This window comes from Pyxicephalus adspersus, chromosome 10, assembly GCF_032062135.1.
Source record: "Pyxicephalus adspersus chromosome 10, UCB_Pads_2.0, whole genome shotgun sequence".
In the NCBI taxonomy this organism is placed as follows: domain Eukaryota; kingdom Metazoa; phylum Chordata; class Amphibia; order Anura; family Pyxicephalidae; genus Pyxicephalus; species Pyxicephalus adspersus.
Genome location: NC_092867.1, coordinates 15,093,664 through 15,109,809, shown reverse-complemented (window position 1 = coordinate 15,109,809; position 16,146 = coordinate 15,093,664). Strand labels below are relative to the sequence as shown.

The following is a 16,146-nucleotide window of genomic DNA, read 5'->3' as shown; positions in this document are numbered from 1 at the left end:
TGAAGGGGATTTCCTTTTGCATGCAGCTAGTTAGGATAAACAAAAAATGAATGGCTGTCAGATGACAGCAGTTGACAGGCATCTGCAAAAATATGTTAATACTTTGGGAAGAACTTTGACCTCTATATGTATTTATTCTTTTAGATACAAGCCCAGAATTTAAGTTAAATTATTGGGATGGGTAGCTATCCATTACCAGTAAGACTACACAATACCACAATTTCCCTGTGTTTGGAGGAATAGTCCCTATTCCGATAATAAATGTCTCTGTAGCTCTTTTCTCCACAATCACAAAAAACTGATTACAGCTCCCTGGTAATAACTAACATCCATATATTCATACTTGTATTCCGTAATACTTTTTTTTTTTGTGTTGGAATGGGGTGGGGAGGACTCAGAGTTGGACTTTGCTTAATACAGTATTATAGAATGAATAACCTTTGTTTGTCTATATGATAATTAAATATTTTTATTTATCCATCTAGCTTGCTTAGTATGAAAGTATACCAGTGACATCCCATATATCCTTTATTTGCAGGCAATTGTCAGAATGCTATGAAGTCAGCCAGCAGCAATCAGTCCATTGCAATTGTGGGTGCAGTAAGTGCACCTCCTGCGGCATTAATGGGATTGGATGCAGAATCATCACCAAGCCTTTCCTCACTCCGAGCTCCTCCATATCATATGCTGACCTTCTCTCCAATCAAGATACCCCTCCTAACGTCTCAGCTGCCTGGTAAGTCCTTATAACATTTACAATGACATGAGGCCATTTACACAAAAGACAATTCTGAAAAGAACTAAAAGTTCAGATGGATATGTCATATATTAGAGAACTAGGTGCCAGTCTAGGGATGCTAAAATAAAAGATGCAAACCATGTATAGGTGTATTCAGCTGATTGTTAGGTAGTAATAAATTGTTGGTCATGCAAAGAATGTATAATACTCGTTGTCACATTTGTGCTTTATAAGTGAAATACAGCTACACCATTGTTTATTCTAAAAAATGCACATTCTTGTTCCTGTGGTCTTCTGGCAGGTCTGATAATGTCATATTTCTTTCCTGTTCTTGTCCAGCAGTGAGTGGTCTTTTTTGGAAAGTGATTTTTTTTTAACTTTGAGGTGGTCTTTACCCATGCAAGTTAATTGAAAACGGGTATCAGTTGGTGTGATGTATAGAAAGTAAAATAATCTGAGACTCTTACTTGGGGGCTCAGTTGGTGGGACCTCAGTACTAGAGTTCCCCAGTCTTTAGAAAACTTGTGGTCAGTGTCAGGGTTCCCCACTCTCCTTGGTGGAGTTTTAGATATTTTATAATATAGAAAATGTTATAGAAGGCACTTGTGGGGGGGGTATGGAAACACTTGATCTTCCTGGAACCATTGCAAGGCACATATCCAAGCCAGCTAAGGGTTTGGCTCAGCTCTTCAGGCTACACCTATAACTATTTTTTTTGTTTGGTAGACTAAACTTGTATGGGATATTATTTTGTCATTTGCTCAGGAAAACCTAACTTTAAACATCACATCTATATTCTACATTGCTTTATTGACATGCTTACTGGAGGTAATTGTTACTCGGGTGAGTATTACTCAAAAGTAACTCGGGTAATACTCATTTTTGCAGATCCTCTTTTACCTGGTAGTAGGGAAATTATCAGCTGTTTGTAGTATACCCAAAAGACATGGTCAAGGAAAATGTATGTCTTCATATGCAAATGAACATTGAAAACCAACATGTTCATTCATATGGAGACGTATGTGACCAAGGTGGGCTTGGGCTACTGAGCTAAAGACTTCAATGGGAATAACTGATACAAGAAAGCATTTGCCATTTGGAAGTCACTGCTCTTATATACAGCAAGTGAATGTAGATATATATATATATATATATATATATTATAGGATGGGACAAATGTATAGGACATTTCTTTAAAATCCACAGATGATGTTGTACGTTTTTGTTTTTTTGTTTTTTTTGCCTAACATTGAAAAGGAAACCTACATCTTGCCTAATTTAGAAGGAACAAGTTCCCCAAGTAGCCCGCTGCTATTAGTCTTCCCCACAATCCTACAGGTACTTCAAGAAAAATCATTGTGTAACTTCTGGGTAGTTTGCATTGTTGTTTATACAGGGACAATGGTGTATTATTATGCAGGTGCAGAATAGGTGACTGTCATGGGGCTCCAGACTACAGGAGGGACCATGTGTAGTAAGAAAGATATTTACACTGCTGTGCTGATTATTGTAATTTAGTTTAGGCGTTGCAAATCTTAGATTTTTTTTTTCAATACCTTATCGGCAATGGCAACATACCTAATCCTTCCAAAAAAGGTTTTCTTTCATCTTAGTAAACAAAAACAGTCAATAGATATGTCATGTTTTTGAAATGCTCGGGAGTGCAAATTAAAAGTTGCAAAGTTGGCAAAATATCATACAAACTACAAGTTGGTTTTAGTTTTAGGATGCAGATTAGGTTAAGCTACATGCTGTGTCAAGTTTTTACTTTAGGGAAAATTTGTTTAAAAGACACAGTTCATAGCTATGCATTTTAGTTTGATCAGTTTTTAAAATATTCTGTTTTCTGCATTTTTGGCGTTGATTCCTGAACGTGTAATTTATTTATTTGTAGCAAAAAGGCTACAATGCCTCCGACATTCTCGTGAAAATTTCCCTGAACTTCCCATGGGTTCGCGAAATATGAGCAAACTGATTTGATAAGTACAGCCAGGGGAGCGTGGGAACCTGCGGTCACAGCTGATTGGAGGCACGAGACCTATTATTGATAAGTACAGCCCGGGGAGCTTGGGAACATGCAGTCACAATTAATTGGAGGCACGCGATGCCTCCAATCAGCTGTGACTGCAGGCGAACTCCAGTTGAACTCTCAATGGTACCCTTAATGGCAGACTGTCCCTCATCAGTGACAGACCCCCTTTAATGACAGCCACCCTTCAATGTAAACAAACTCAGAGACAGACTCCATCGATGATAGAATACCCCCATCTTCCATTTAAAGACCTGCTCAGTGCAGAATTCCCCCATCAGCAACAGATCATCCCTTAGAGCAAGTGACAGATGTATTTTTTCCTTGTGGAAGACACCTTTAATACAGAACCTTCACTGTACACCCCCCACCAGTGTAAGACTCCTCGGCAGTGACAAACCCTACCTCATCCATGACAGATCCCCTCAGTAAAGAATCTGTACCAATGACAGACCCCCCCCCTTTCTTTTAGTGGCAAAATCCCCATCAATGATAGACCCCCCCACTGGTGAAAGATTCCCCCACAAGTGGCAGACCTAACTTTGCCCCAGCCTTACTATCCCTGCCTAGTCCAATATATTCCTTTTCAGCTTTTTGAAGGGTTAAGATCACACATAAAGAAATATCCAAAAATATACTGATAATGCCGTTTGATCTAAAATATGGTATGCTTTGCAAATTAAATGGTTTTATCATAAAATGTTGCATTTCATTAATGAGAGCAAGAAAGGAACCAGAAAAGTCAAAATATTAGTTTCAGCTTTAACGTCCTTGGTATTTTCTTGGTCAGGTAGATGAACATGTGCCGTATTCGTAATCAGCTCCGATGTATTTCCCTTGTGCTGTTGCCTTTTGGCAGAAGCTGTTCTTCCACAAATTCCCAAATTGCAGATGTTAAGTGGAGAGATATTCTTGATGTGCTCTGAAAGATCCACTTTCCGTCTTTCTTCCTGGGCTATTGTATAGTGGTGGAAGTTGCACTGCTCACTTCTTTTTATGGAAGAGCAATTTACAAAAAATCAATACTGCATTTTTCACCTTCCACGTACAGACTTTAAATTTAATAAGTGGTGTAAACTCTGAATTGCTTTCTTCTTATCTCTTGTATAGATTAAAAACTTCTGGAAGAAAATTGCTATGAAAGCCTAACTGCAGCCTAAATTTCTTTTTTAGGTTTTGATAGAGAGGGGGAAGAGTTAACATTTATCCAGATTTTTATTTTTCTACATTAAAGCGGTGCCAATTAGCTGGAATTTAAGAGCCTTATATATATATATATATATATATATATATATATATATATATACTGGTTTTCTATTGAAAGGCGTATATATCACCTAATAAGTCAGAGTGTAGAAACACCAAGCACAAGTGGTCTGAAGCTGTGTCCCCTTTATTAGGCACAAGACTTGCTAAACTGTCCATGTTTTTCATCTTTTCCCATTTCTATTGTTAGTAGCAATACTGTTTTGGACACACTAGGTCAAATAGCCTCAAAAACAGTACAGGTAGTCCCCAGGTTACATACGAGATCGGGACTGAAGGTTTGTTCTTAAGTTGAATTTGTATGTAAGTCAGAACAGGTACAATATTTTAATAAATGCAATTAGGACAGATGTTTGTCTCAATGTTGGTGGCAATACTATGTTCAGAGCCTTTACAATGAACTTGCACAGTTATCTATGTAAATTTGCCTACATTAGCCTAATTTTCCCCCAAGATATCTTACAGTCAGCTATCTAACACGCAGTCCTCACAGAGGTCACAGGATAATACTAGAGCAGAATTCATGAGTGCAGAGAACTCTGGTAATTATAGGATCAGTAGGAAGTGGCTGTACAAGTTAGAGATAGGTAGGTTTATGAAAAAACTGCCTAATTAAAAAATAAAAAAAAGTACTGGAAACATTTCAATAGACTGCTAATTATCCCCATTACTATACAGTATTTATATAGCACCATCATATTACGCAGCGCTTTACAAAGTCCATAGTCATGACACTAGCTGTCCACCAAGGGGCTCACAATATAATGTCTCTACCATGGTCATATGTCTTCAATACAGTCTAAGGTCAATTTTGTGGGAAAGCCAACTAACCTAACTGCATGTTTTTGGAATGTGGGAGGAAACCAGAGTAACCGGAGCAAACATGGGGATTGTCCTGGCTGAGATTTACACCTGGGACCTAGTGCTGCAAAGGCTAGAGTGCCAACCTCTGAGCCACCATGCTACCCAATGCAAATGCTATAGACCATTGTTCTTTTTACCAAGTAGTATGTTACTATATATAAAAAAGCTTTCTTGTAGGACTCCCAGGGGCTGGCACTCAACTACCTGCACTGCCGCACTGGTTCTTAAAGCACCAGCATTGGCAGATTTGATAGTGGAGTGGGTGGAAGTTCTGAACTGCTCACTGCTGTCCCCATTTATTCTCTCCTAATTAAAGAACAATATTCACAGACTTGATCACAACTATAGGCAATGCCTGCTCTTCTTCTCCAGTTTTTACATTTAATCTTCTCATCTGTTATAACAAAATGTTGAATCTTGCAGAATTCTTGAATCTGCAGAACATTTCTATTGGAAAACGAAACATCCCCCTAGAACTGATAATGAGATGACTGTACAAATCAAATTATCCAACATATAAAAATGGAATAAATGTGAAAAAATTCTACATGCAGCATTTCTCAGGCTCCATTGTGTAAGCACCAGATGGTATTAGCTTTTAATCTGCAGCACAACAAGCTGTATCTCTCTTTTGTCAACTCAACATTTTTTTTCTGTTATGTTAATGTCATTGTAGTCTATTAAAAAAAATGTACTCTGGTGTTTTTATAATGTGTTTCTCTGTTTAAACTATACCTGTACTATGCCTATGAAGGGCAAAGCAACAGGTTTTCTGTAAAGCTGGCTTCCTCGGGAGAACAATTTTACCATCCTTCCTAGTTATATTATAAGAGTTTTATGCTACAAGTCAATCCTAATAGGAGTTTTTCACATTGCTAAGGACTTTGTCCCTACTTGTGTGTGAGAGTACAACATCACCCATCAACGCTGTATTGGAAAAAAGGCAATCACATCATTCACAAATCTGGAAGCACCAGGTAACTCTCTTGGCTCCTTTTGACAAATGGAAGGCAGGGGGGTTAACTGAAGGTGCTAGAATAATATTGCGACTACACCTGAAATTCATTAGGATCTGTGTAAATAGGGCCATTTTTAACCATTTTTTTTTAAAAAACAAAAACCACTTTTTACCACCCAATGGGATCAGCTGGTATCTTCCTATTGGTAATTTTCTTTGTTCTTGCCCATTTCTTTTTGTCATCTTCATGACATCTCTAGTACAATGTAGCGTTGCTCAATGCTAGAACTTAGACCAGAGAAGCTCAGAGTTTTTGCCTTTTTATGCCTAAAAATATCTTCTTGCCTAAGAACCAGGCTGATATATTTTTTACAAGGAAATCTTTAGGATAGTAAAAAAGAAAAGTTTGTTTTATAATAAAATTTCTCATTCCTAAAGCCTTTATCTCCACCTCCAACCATGCCGTTTGGCAGTGACACATGATTCCCAAAGAAAGAACAGAGGTGTCTGATAGCTGTGATTGACAGTCTTGATTTATCATCTGTATGCTAAGGAAAAGGCCATATGGTAATGGACGGTGCCTGAATAAATGGATCTCTGGGGACAAACTTGAGATGAGAGTTTGTTTTCTAATCATGCATAGAAGAATTACAAGCTTAATAGTTCACATTTGGCAGTGGTTTATACAAGCACTGGAAAAAAAGACTGCATTAAAGTCCTATCTCTCCTTGGTTCCACTTGGTAGTCCTCTACTGGCATGTTTTGTGATGATTTTGCTATGAATTTTAACTGCAAATCTTGCAAAAGTTCCTGAAACATTTGCAAGTGGCAAGTACTTGAAGTGGAAGAGATATTATAGTCTGTCCATCCTCTAGGGTCTGCTTATTTTTATGTCCCAGGCTTGCAGTAAAGTAAGGTTTGGAAAAAAGAATACAGAACGTGGTGGGGGACACAGACATCCAACACTTTTAGAACTGGTAAATGCTGAAGAGTCTGATGCAGGCTACTTAGTAGATGGATTTTGCTGGAAAGGAGGGAATATTTGTCAGAGTACTTGTACTGTGGTGCTCCCTTTCGAACTGTCCAATGGTCTCCGACACCAGTCTTTCCCGCTTATCTGTCTGACTTGATGCCACTTTTCTGTCACTGCTTACAGAGGTGGCAGGGGCATGCACAGCAACACACCCCAGTTTAGGAAGAAGTAGTTCCTTAAAAGGCAGAGACTATCTATCTTAGCCTCAGCAGTAATAGAAGCTGGTGCTGTGACTTGGCATAAGTTACCTTTCTATTCTGTTTGTACACTGACTTGATATACCTGGATTAAGCTTTGCCTCCCACGTGCCCTGACCATTGCCTATACCTCAGCTATGAGGAGAGATTAGCTGAACTGAATCTATTGCCCCTTTGAAAGAGACGTATAAGGGTGGATATGATCACCCTGTATAAATATATAAACGGTCCATATAGAAAACGCTCTTCCTTAATATTCCTTTTAAGATCATTACAAAGGACAAGAGGGCACTCCTTGCATCTGGAGAAAAAGAAATGTAATCACTGGATAAGGAAGGGATTCTTCACTGTAAGGTTTGGAACAGGCTCCCTCAGGAAGCAAGTGGTAGAGAAAAAGAGACAAACGCAGGGTTTGATAATATTATATAACTGTATTAAGTGAGTGATATTACTGGCATACAACACACATATCATACAATAAAATAACATAAAAATTATGGTGGTCTGTCCCCTTTGATGTTTGTGCAAGCAGGGGAAGCCAGTATTTGGACCAAAAGATCTATACAGAGTGTACTCTAAATTAGTCGTCCTAAAGACAATTAGGTAAGCAATGTAATGCGTTTCGACGCGTTTCGCCTGAACAGGCTTCCTCAGGGGACTTGTAGCATTCAGATTGTCTACTGTATACAAAGAATACACATATCATCACTATGGACTGTGTTGGAATGGAAGTGCTGCATAATATGATGGCACTAAATACTATGTAGTAATAAGGATAATTAGCAGTCTTTTCAAATGTTTCCAGTACTTTCTCTATTTCTCATCCACTTACATGATTATTTTGGGGTAGGCTGCTTTTTGATTAAGGGACAGATAGACCCCCCCCCCCCTTACCTCTTCCTCATTGCCTCAGGAAGTAGTTTGAGCAATTACTATAGATTTCTTTAAGAAAAAGCTGGATGTTTTTCTAGCACAGAATTGAACTGGGTATTAAAGTTTTAAAGTAACAACAGAGACTGTTGATCCAGGGAACATCCAATTACCTCATGGAATCAGGAAAGATTTTTTCCCCAGTTGGAGCAAATTGCACCAGAGTTTTTTTTTTTTTTTTTTTGCATTCCTCTGGATCAACTATGTCTATCGGGTTTTTTATTTGGGATATGTTTATTTCCCTAGTGGTTGACCTTGATGAACTTAAGTCTTTATACAACTTTACTAACTATGTAACTACACCAGCCTGCCACCTGCCCTGACCACTTGCCGGGTCCTGGACTATACCTGCCTACCACCCGCCCTGCTCATTACTTGTACCTGGGATTATACCTACATATTTCCAGCTCTGACCCCTTATCACTGTGGTCTCCCTCCATAGCCTGCTGGACACCACCTGTCCTGTCTATCCATCCCTCCTCCTCAGGTAGGGAAACCCTGAGGATCATGACCTGGTAACACCTTGCAGCAAATATCCCAATGGCTCCTAAGGTTATTGCCCAATCACCGCTTGCAGGGTGCCCTGGTGAAGACTAGGTGTCACTTACACTCCGCACCTCAAGTAATCCCATGCTACCTGCTTTGAGAAGACACTAACTATAATACTTTTCTAATAAATTTTTAAGTGAAATCATCATTTTTAAAAATATCCCTTCTCCTACAGTAAATTCCTTGTCACTCACAAAGTGGTTAATTCTTGCAATAATGAATAACAGCCACATTCCTCTTCACAGGAATTGTCACATAAGATTGTACTAGGATTGTACTATCAGAGAGGACATGTCTGACCAGGGTATTTAAACTATCACTTGCTTTGGACCATTTGTGGTCCAAATGTGGTATTTCTTAGACAGGGCAATCATTTTTAGATATACTGTTCAGCTACCCTAAAAAGAAAAGTGTAGCTAAGATTATAAAATAAAGGTTTTTTACATTGTCTACCTGGATAAATATCAATTTCTGCTGTGAATTTGGTTTGGCTTTAGGTATTAGACAGAGGCAGCTGTTGGCAGATGAGAAGAATAGCTCAAGGCCTGCTTCAGTTTACATATACAGAGGTCTTTGCCTCTGCGTACCCACTGAGCTTATTTCAAAAAGTGTCCAAACTTTGAAAATTCCAGATGCTTCTTATTTTCCATCAGAACCTTTTGGACAAAAGGCTCTTTAAATCCCCCAAGTTGTACTCAAGTTCAATTGTATCTGCCAGAGGAAATTAAGATGAACTGTCATACTGCACTTTGGAAAAGAGTGGCCTACATATTGAGCAGCTACGTACAATACTGACAAAAAAGCCTTATCATTTCCTGTATTCTATTTCCAAACTCAAATAACACAAAGCAGTGTAAAATATAGCAAATGTATCAGGCTAAGAAAGATTTCATTAACCTTGCAACTCTTCTTTTCCGTCATCAAATTGAGTGGCAAACAGCATAATAACAAAAGTAAATAAAAGTTATAGACTTTAGATTGAAAAATTTGAAGTGAGTACATAGAAATATGAAAGAGAAAGAGCCATCTGTTTAGTCAACTCATTGCCACCTGTTCATTGGCTTCCAGAATGATTTACTGTTTTCAGTGTAATTTTCATTTCTGGTATGGAACAGCTGGGATGTGCCGAAGCCTTCTATTTGTCTGCTGTACAACAGCCAAGCACTCCTGCTACATTGCACAAACAATTCTGTTCTATGGCCTTTCTTGTTCCGTCAGTTTACCTCATTAGAGGGGTTTGTTGATAGCAAACAAGTCGAGATCTCAATAATGTTTTGGTGTTGCTTGTTCTGCAGCTGTGCGTTAGTTCATAGAGTGCCATCAAAAATTAGTACTGAGGAACGGTAATGCGTTCTGCTACATACCTGGCTCGTGCAGACTGTAGAAGAGACTAAATTACGGACCTGTTGGCATCACTCTACCAGTTCCAGTTAAAATGTTGCCTGGACAAAAAGCTTTCCTTTGTTTGAAGAGTAGGGAAAGTTTGCAGTCTACGTTAGGGCTTAACTCTTTCTGGACCTGTGTTGGGAAGATTCTCCTCACTTTCGGTCCCAGTTATATGGTAACCAGAAAAAGAAGTGGGGGACAAATGACAAATGAGCAATGAAGTGATAGTAGAGTAAAGGAAGGCTAGAAAACCAATAAGTATAAATTTTGCAGAATAGTTTGCCATAGTCATCTTGATGACAACATTGGTAATCGGATTGGAAGGGGGCAGAGAATTTCCCAGTAAATCCTCCGAAATTAAACTCTGGCATTGGTTCTATCCCTTTGCCTTATGTTCATATCAAAAAGGATTTAGAACTGGAGTTACACAATATAAATATAAACGATTTTCCAGAAAAGGAAATAGAAGATCCTAGGCTCTATAGATCTGTTATCTAACCCATTACAAACATGTTTCCACCATACAAGAACCTGCTAAACACAGGGGACGCAATTAAATGTATAAATATAGAAAAAAATATTCTTATGCTTTCACATCTTTGTTATGTGTGGCCTAAATCAAGAATGGTTATTAATGGAGAAGAGCCAGAAAATCCCAGGCAAAGATATAAGACAACATTTTCAATATGGTAGTCAGCTCAGAGGGACATTTTTTGTTACAACTTAACATGACCATAATGCTAAGGATCTTTGCGGTTTCTGGGTCTATCTATCTTACGTTTGTCAGAGATAAGATAAGTCAAAAGGAGCTATAAGGAAAATAATCCCACTTTGTATCCTTTCCATTGATATTTATAAGAATTTCAATGTGGGCAGATATTTTGCCCCATTTTCACTGCCTGTACTGGCATTACCCCCTCAGATACCAACTGCTTTAATGTGTATCCTCCCTTCCAAAGTAGTAGGCAAGTGAACAAGGTTTTCCAATTGTGCCATTTCCAGGGTTTAATGGAGAAGCATAAAGTTTGTAGCTAGCTCTTCCTAAAGCTCTAGACATACTTCTGGCTTATAATGTCTATATGGTGTCTGATAATAATCACTTCTCTGTCTGACCAGCACTGAGATATGCCGAGTACTACTTTTATTTTCCCTTGACAACATCTGCTCACTGTCATAGACTAGTTGCATAGTATGGAGCATAAGATGGAAGGTTTACTCTGTATAAAACCCCAGTTGGATTCTATGAAGAGTAAACAACATTTGTTCTTAATTTTTAAAACTAGAAACAAAATCATAAGGCCTGTATATTCTTGATTAGGAAAGCCTAGATGCCCAGCTCCAATTGCTAGCTGGCCAGCCCCCTTGACCACAGACCTGTTGCTGGATTAAATGGCTGAAACGCTTAATGAATATAAATAAATAACTCTAAACAACCACCTTAAGTAACCAAAGTAATACCAGTACCCTTCAACCATCTTAAGACTTGTTTCCAGGTCCTCAAGGGTGCCATCCTTCGACCGCATCCTAATGGGTTCTGACAAACCCTAGTTATGTCCCCAGCTGCACCACACCGACATGGGGATGCTACCAACCCCAATGCAGCCCCTTCACCAACATAAATACCATAGTTATACCTCCTTAAACCACTCAACCTTCTGGAGGCACCGCACCTAGGGTGGTTCCCCACTGCTCAGACAATGCTCAGATACCACCCCCCACTACAAGAAAACCCCTAAATACTAACCCTCCTTCAAACTGTCTACTCCTGGGGAGGGTAGGTCACTTTCCACCCTACTGTTTCCTCTCCAACTGACCACACTCCCCCTCCCCTATTTATTCATCTCCTAATAACCCTTCCTTGTCTGGGCCTCGAGCCCCCTCTAATGTCCAGCCCTTCTATGTCCTTAGCACTTGGCTCCAGGCTTCTCTGTATATCTATTTGCTGTAACAATAGCTTCTCTGCTGCTAAAACTACATGACTGTGACAAGGCAGAAACCCCGCATACAGTGCCCTCCCCCCCTTAAAAACCCCTCAAATGACACCCCACTCAAATGATGGTTAAATGGCCGAAAAGGCCTTTTATTAACAAAATTTCCCAAAACAATTACAAACAGATAAACATTTTTCATTATTAAGCAAAACAAATAAATAACCATAAATAACCAAATTGCAAATAATTAACATAAGTCACATAACAGTACAAATACGTAAATAACAGATTTTCTTATAACCTTGACTCAATGAAGTCGAAGGACCCCTCTACTATTCCCCAAATTTATTTTGGTCTGCACCGCTGTGATATATTTGCTCCCAGCTGCACCACAAGCTCAGGAACGATCAGCAGCACTCGCAGCCTATTTCAACCAAGACCCATCAACTACCAATAACCAAATTCCAGAGAGACCCATACCGACGATGAGCCTCTCACCCCCACTGAAATAGAGCAGAAAACCACCTTCCTTCAAGGACCTCACCGCAGCGACAAACCCCAACCTAACCAAATCCCCACCATCACCCAAATACTAGGGAGGGTGGGCGGGAAACTTTCTCCACTCTCCCCGTCTTGCCGTAGAATGATCCTCCCCTTCTGTTTTCCCCCCACTTTTCACTCCTCTTCCCTCTCCCTCAACTAGGTCACCCCCTCTCACCATGCTGCAAATTAGTTAACCCTAGCACTGCCTGCTCCCTACCCCTTCCCAGTCATGGAGGCCTTCCACTATCGTTTCACTACGTTCTCCTGCTCCAGGCCTCTCTTGCAGTACCAGAACATGCTAGCATTTAGCTCCAGACAGCAATATTTGTAAAGCACAGGGGGGTTTGCTGGTTGTCTGCCTCCTTGAGAAAACAATCTCTCTTTAGAGTCATCAGACTTGTGAGCGGATCTCTCATGCAGCCATTCTAACAGAGATATCCAGGAAATGCGAGCAGAGGGACACTTGTTTCCATGTTTTGCTGCTTCTCCATGACACTCAAGCACAGCCACATGTAGGACATCTGGATAGGAAGGATGAATTGACAGTTCTGTCAGTTTAACCTACCTATCCAGATGTCTTACTTGTGGTTGTGCTCATGTGTCAGATTGTGCTACCAACCCAGCAGTAGCCTTTTCTGATAGGGTTTGACAGGTGATTTCAGGATCCATTTACAATCAGGTTTGCATACACTTGAGGATGTATGGACTAGACCAGTGGTCTCCAACCTTTTTGGTTCAGTGGACCACTAAAATCACTGGCTCCTGACCACGCATGTGTGGGGGGCCGGGTGTCACTCAAGGGGGAGAAACCTCTCCAGAGTGACGTCAATATGACATAACCCAGCCTACTCTACCATTGCTGATCGAAGCCTGCGATGGGAGAGTGGGCGAGTTATGTTCAGCGACACAGCCCGCCCACCGCCCTGAGCCTAGGAACTACACGGGGGATGTGGTCTGCAGCTCTGACCAGTGTTTCCCGCCAGCAGGGTCCCCCTCCTGACCCCGCTCGGGGGTGCACTGGCCAGAGCCACGGACCCCCAAAATTCTCTCAAGGATCACCGGTTGGCGAATGCTGGACTAGACAGCCAGCAGGGCAGCCAGATGTATTGTCCACCTAGCAAAGGGCATAGAGAGATACGTGTATAGTCAATCAAGACAGGGAGCTACATAGACAGTCCATCCAGCCAGCAAAACAGGCAGTTAGGTGACCATTTTGTTCTTAAAGGACAGAGCGTGCACTTGGCTGCCTTGATTGACATAACTTGTACCTGGCTGCTTGTGTCCCTTGCTGGGTGGAAGTTGCACCTAGCTCTCTGACCCAACTGATTGTGCACTTGGCTGTCTTGCTGGGCAGACCATGCACCTGTCTGCCTTAATGGACCTAATGTGAACCTGACTGCCTGCCTAGAAAAAGCATCCACCTGGCTGCCTTGATGAACATAACATCCTCATGGCTGTATGATGGACATTGAATTTACCTTGCTGCCTTGATGGACATAGCATTCACCTGGCTGCCTTAAGTGGCATAATGCCCACCTGGATGCTTTGATTGGCATGGGACTACCTGGCTGCCCTGATTGGCATAGCTTTGATGGACAAAAAATTCACCTAGCTGCCTTAATGGACTGTAACTGGGGGTCTGTCAGTGGCTGTCTGTATTTAGGTCTGCATTGGGGCTTTGTGCCAAGGTTTACTTAGGGATCTGCTCTGAGGTATGTCACTGGGGATCTGTACCAGGTCTGCACTAAGAGTTTTTTTATTATTGTGTTTTGTTACTGAGGTATCAATGAGGGGAGGAATGTTTGTAACATAAGGTCTATGTAATGAGGGTAAATACCCTGTTTCTTTATTTTCCCAGGGAATGGGGGAGGGCTGTTCTCAGTGCCTATTATATGCAGCAAGAAGCCTAGAGCTTGCATTGAGTACATGGCTTTAGTTAGTACTAGCCTATGAGAAGAGGGGCACAGAATGAGATGAGCTGGTGGACTATGCACATGAATCTGGTCAAATTTGGAACATCATCTGTTCTTCTTTTGTAAACTGAGCGTCAGCATATGTTTAATACATTTGAATCAGTAGATAAGACAAGCTGTGAAAATACGTTAAGGATATTGATGATAAAGTGAGGCCTGTAGCAGGAATTTGCAAAGGACGGCATGACTAAGGTATTTTGGTAGCCCCCACCCTTCCCCCCTTTTTTGGGTTATCAGTCCTGCTGGAGGGTCATGCAGGGGACAAGAGATGAGTCAGAGGGCATAGCTTTGATGGACAAAAAATTCACCTAGCTGCCTTAATGGACTGTAACTGGGGGTCTGTCAGTGGCTGTCTGTATTTAGGTCTGCATTGGGACTTTGTGCCAAGGTCTACTTAGGGATCTGCTCTGAGGTATGTCACTGGGGATCTGTACCAGGTCTGCACTCAGAGTTTTTTTATTATTGTGTTTTGTTACTGAGGTCTTCAATAAGGGGAGGAATGTTTGTAACATAAGGTCTATGTAATGAGGGTAAATACCCTGTTTCTTTATTTCCCTGGGGGAGGGCTGTTCTCAGTGCCTATTATATGCAGCAAAAAGCCTAGAGCTTGCATTGAGTACATGGCTTTAGTTAGTACTGGCCTATGAGAAGAGGGGCACAGAATGAGATGAGCTGGTGGACTATGCACATGAATCTGGTCAAAATTTGGAACATCATCTGTCCTTCTTTGTAAACTGAGCGTCAGCATATGTTTAATACATTTGAATCAGTAGATAAGACAAGCTGTGAAAATATGTTAAGGATATTGATGATAATGCTGATAACATGTCTGCATTTATACAGAGCAAAGAGTGGTATGTATCAACACATGGCAGTTATCTCTGCTTTCAACACATTGCTGTGATCATGCTGAAAAAAGACATTTTATGATTGCTTTTCAAGGGTTATGACACCTGGCACCTTGATTGATCCCCTATTAAAGATTTCATTTTTAAACACAAATTCTTCATTTGCTTCTGACTTCTTTATATTGTTGCACATTGCTTGCTTCCAATTCTTTCAAAACCCTTTATGTTTTTATAAGATTACCAGACTCGACATGATGGAAATCTTCTGCCTAAAGTTCAGTATCAAGGATGACTGTTCTCCCTTTAGAAAGGGTGTCTTCCACTGTTCAATGCCAGTCCAGTTTACTAGATATGATAAATGAGTAAAATAGAGATGGGTTATAGACCAATAACTAACTTATAGGAGAGAAGAAGATGGATAGGAAAGTAGTGATCAATAGTCAAGCTTCTGTATTTCTTTGTATATTTAATAAATAGGGAGAACCATAGTCAATATATTAAGTACATTTCTTCTTATTTATAAACCACAAGGTAATGGAAAGTATGCATACTGTAAACTAAACAAAACGTTTTTCTGTCTATCCAAAATGAAAGCTTTAATGCTTTTAAATGCAGGTTACGCACATAGCATTTAATTGTTGTTTAAGCATATTTGTTCAATTTTGGTTTGACAACATGCTAGCTCAATTGAATTCAATTTAAAAACTTTCAATAATGTTGGATTGTTATAAAATGCATGACAACAAAGCTGAATCTGATTACTAATTTGTTGCTCATAGCCAAAATTGGTCAGGCTTGTGACAGGTATACTTACAGTCCTAAGTGGTCAAGCAGGGTGTTTGACTTCAGAGTCATGCCTCTACTTTTTAATTAACCATTGTGTTTTGCCTATTTTTTCAT

At 40.2% G+C, this 16,146-nt stretch overlaps 1 protein-coding gene across 1 annotated transcript in view; it reads left to right on the top strand.

Moving 5' to 3' along the window:
* Nucleotides 1-538: 538 nt before the first annotated feature.
* Nucleotides 539-16,146, top strand: part of TCERG1L (transcription elongation regulator 1 like) — a gene marked incomplete at its 5' end in the record, with an annotated part of 86,928 nt that continues 71,320 nt past the window's right edge. The window contains 1 exon segment of the mRNA XM_072424302.1: nucleotides 539-736. Coding sequence (XP_072280403.1) covers nucleotides 556-736 — 181 coding nt within the window.